Below are 4,061 nucleotides of genomic sequence, written 5' to 3' on the forward strand. Positions count from 1 at the left end.
CCTTTTTGAGCGCCGGAGACGCTCCAGCAGATGTTGCAAAATAGTGCGCGCGTAAAAAAATATAACGCCCGCGCTAAAAAGCGATATCGCACGCTGTAAATGTTGGTTGCCGGACCGCGCACGCTTCATAATTTGCACTGTATGTTTTTTTGGCGCGTGTTTTTGGGATCTGGAAAATCATTGTTGACCGCATCGCGCTAAAAGTGCTACAGTGGCGCTGTAAAACTATTTTAGTGCTCGATATTTTTACGCCTCTGTTGGAGATGCTCTAAAACTTTGCAGAAAAACAACGCACGTGAACCCATGCCAAACAATCGAACCAACGTAGAGGCATGCATCTCAAGTACTACGTTGTTTTCATTATTTCTTTGGACGCGATCAAACGTCTTGACTACTCAAACTCGGTCCTAAACCTTACTCCGTTACTCGGCTCGGCTACGTTGTCAGCACCCAAGCAGAATTCAAACACGGACTGACTTGGCATGCAAGCCGACACATGCACGATCGAAAAGCAATGTTTCCGCCAGACTCATCTAACACAAGCTTATTACGAGTAGATTCCTTCCAACAGGCTCGCCGCATGCATCTGATGATCTGAATCACGTCCTCCGTCGCCGTATCGGGCACCGCTCATCATCATCTGAGGAGGAGGAGCTGTCTTGCGCGTATGTCGTCGGCGGAGCGTACCTGCCATTGCGAACATACTCTACCCTGGCAGCCAGTTCCTTCCGCCGGGCGATCTCCCAGAGCTTGTCCACGCCCACACGGTATTTGCGCTTGATGACCGCCATTCTCAACGTCGGGAACTGATCCTTCACGATGAGACACAGGCAAGTGTCATTTAGTTCTGCGTTGGTGGCCAAGCCCTCGAGGAGCGCGAGCTGCTCCGTCACGGGCTCGCCCTCCGCGTACCGGAACTTGACGGCCTTCTCATAGGGCAAGCTGTATGTCGGATCATCCACCGCTATGTCCAGGTCGTAGGTGCGCGCCACGGCGCGCCACACGGCCGCCGCGGTGGCGTGGGGCGCGTAGACCTGGAGGAGGCGGTCCGAGAGCGTGGCCAGGATGTGGCCGCGGCACATCGCGTCCGCACGCGCCCACTGCTTGCCGGCGGCCGACCTCTCGTCGTCGGGGCGCTCCTCGGTCAGCACGTGCGCCACGTCGAGCGTGTGGAGGCGGAGCAGCACCGACTCCCTCCAGCGGAGGTAGCCGCTCTCTCCGTGCAGCGGTGCGATGGGGAGCAGAGGCGGCGCCGGCGACGACATCGATACGCGCCTGGCGGTGTTGGCTTCCTTCCCACGATCTCACGGCCTGGTACCACAAACGCGACGTGCTGTATGTGCATATATATACACATGCACACACGAACGTGGGTGGGTGCAACACCAAAACGGCACGGACACTAAACCTACTTGGCCTGGTGCTGGATACGGAGACGTATCCGTCCACAACCCTACTCGGCCTTCTTATTTTTGAGATTCATATATCGGGCATATAAACGCACAGATCGCAGAACACACAGGGAACTTACACTACCCCCGGTTTACAGGCGTGCGCACTCGGATGGCGGAGGAACAGTCTCACGGGCGCGCCAGGCGCCGGTCCAGAACCCCGTCGCACCGCCAGGGCTGCTCATTCTCCTCCTCCGCCCCAACCATCACCCTCGCCCGTACGACGACGAAGACGAAGCCTTCTTGTGATTGGGGAACAAAGCGCCCACGCACGGTGCTCAATGGCCGCCGCTCCGTGGCTACGGCTGAATGGTACGTGCATCGTTTGTTCACGTGGTTCCAATGAAATTTATCTGATTTCGGTCTTCTGATCCGTGTTTTCACAGGAGGGACTGGGCGAGTCTTTCCGATGGGGCCGATTGGACAATGGTGGAAAGTTGATGTTTGTGCACGGGCAGCCTTGCTCGATGAGATATGACGTGTATCGTGTTGATTTGGAAAAGAAGACTCTATTTCCGGACGAGAACTCATCTGTTACACGGGCATTTCAATGTTATTTAAATTTATTTGAACTCCAGCCTATTTTTGCGTTCAGTACGCATCATTTAAAGCGACGTCATCAATTTCCAACACGTTCTGACATCATTTGCTGTTTTTCAGTCATTTACCGATTTGTTTAGAGAGCTAAATGACGGTGAAATTGAAAATCACTACAAAATGAACTCTGAAAATGCTGGAACTTGTCATGGTATCATCATTTCACCCGCATAGCATGTGCAAAAGAGTAGAGAGGGTCACGGCGAAAACTGTACGCACCTCGTGTACAAACTGGACAATCTCTTTCGGAGTATCAGGGTTCCGAACGAGAACTCATCTGTTACACGAGCACTTCAATGTTTTTTAAACTTATTTGAACTCCAGCCTATTTTTGCGTTCAGTATGGATCATTCAAAGCGACGTCATCAATTTCCAACACGTTCTGTCATCATCTGCTGTTTTTCAGTCATTTACCGATTTGTTTAGAGAGCTAAATAACGGTGAAATTGAAAAATCACTACAAAATGAACTCTGAAAATGTTGGAACTTAGTATGGTATCATCATTTCACCCGCATAGCATGTGCAAAAGAGTAGAGAGGGTCAAGGCGAAAACTGGACGCACCTCGTGTACAAACTGGACAATCTCTTTCGGAGTATCAGCATTTCGGACGAGAACTCATCTGTTACACGAGCACTTCAATGTTTTTGAAACTTATTTGAACTCCAGCCTATTTTTGCGTTCAATATGCATCATTCAAAGCGACGTCATCAATTTCCAACACATTCTGACATCATTTGCTGTTTTTCAGTCATTTACCGATTTGTTTAGAGAGCTAAATGATGGTGAAATTGAAAATCACTACAAAATGAACTCTGAAAATGCTGGAACTTGGCATGGTATCATCATTTCACCCGCATAGCATGTGCAAAAGAGTAGAGAGGGTCACGGCGAAAACTGGACGCACCTCTTGTACAAACTGGACAATCTCTTTCGGAGTATCAGGGTTTCGGACGAGAACTCATCTGTTACACGGGCACTTTAATGTTTTGTAAACTTATTTGAACTCCAGCCTATTTTTGCGTTCAGTATGCATCATTCAAAGCGACGTCATCAATTTCCAGCACGTTCTGACATCATTTGCTTTTTTCCGTCATTTACCGATTTGTTTAGAGAGCTAAATGATGGTGAAATTGAAAATCACTACAAAATGAACTCTAAAAATGTTGGAACTTGGCATGGTATCATCATTTCACCGGCATAGCATGTGCAAAATAGTAGAGAGGATCACGGCGAAAACTAGACGCACCTCGTGTACAAACTGGACAATCTCTTTCGGAGTATCAGGGTTTCGGACGAGAACTCATCTGTTACACGGGCACTTCAATGTTTTTCAAACTTATTTGAACTCCAGCCTATTTTTGCGTTCAATACGCATCATTCAAAGCGACGTCATCAATTTCCAACACGTTCTGACACCATTTGCTGTTTTTCAGTCATTTACCGATTTGTTTAGAGAGCTAAATGACGGTGAAATTGAAAATCACTACAAAATAAACTCTGAAAATGTTGGAACTTGGCATCGTATCATCATTTCACCCGCATAGCATGTGCAAAAGAGTAGAGAGGGTCACGGCGAAAATTGGACGCACCTCTTGTACAAACTGGACAATCTCTTTCGGAGTATCAGGGTTTCGGACGAGAACTCATCTGTTACACGGGCACTTCAATGTTTTTTAAACTTATTTGAACTTCAGCCTATTTTTGCGTTCAGTATGCATCATTCAAAGCGGCGTCATCAATTTCCAACACGTTCTGACATCATTTGCTGTTTTTCAGTCATTTACCGATTTGTTTAGAGAGCTAAATGACGGTGAAATTGAAAATCACTACAAAATAAACTCTGAAAATGTTGGAACTTGGCATCGTATCATCATTTCACCCGCATAGCATGTGCAAAAGAGTAGAGAGGGTCACGGCGAAAACTGGACGCACCTCTTGTACCAACTGGACAATCTCTTTCACAGTATCAGGGTTTCGGACGAGAACTCATCTGTTACACGGGCACTTCAAT

At 47.9% G+C, this 4,061-nt stretch overlaps 1 protein-coding gene across 1 annotated transcript; it reads right to left on the minus strand.

Moving 5' to 3' along the window:
* Positions 1 to 599: 599 nt before the first annotated feature.
* On the minus strand, positions 600 to 1,265 carry LOC109741211 (uncharacterized). Its single transcript, XM_020300318.1, has one exon. It carries the CDS (start codon positions 1,263 to 1,265, stop codon positions 600 to 602), a length of 666 nt encoding a protein of 221 aa, XP_020155907.1.
* Positions 1,266 to 4,061: the final 2,796 nt, after the last annotated feature.

This window comes from Aegilops tauschii, chromosome 5 (assembly GCF_002575655.3).
Source record: "Aegilops tauschii subsp. strangulata cultivar AL8/78 chromosome 5, Aet v6.0, whole genome shotgun sequence".
Classification (NCBI taxonomy): Eukaryota; Viridiplantae; Streptophyta; class Magnoliopsida; order Poales; family Poaceae; genus Aegilops; species Aegilops tauschii.

Coding starts and splice junctions, on each gene's coding strand:
- LOC109741211 (XM_020300318.1), bottom strand. CDS start 1,265: ATGTCGTCGCCGGCGCCGCCTCTGCTCCCCATCGCACCGCTGCACGGA.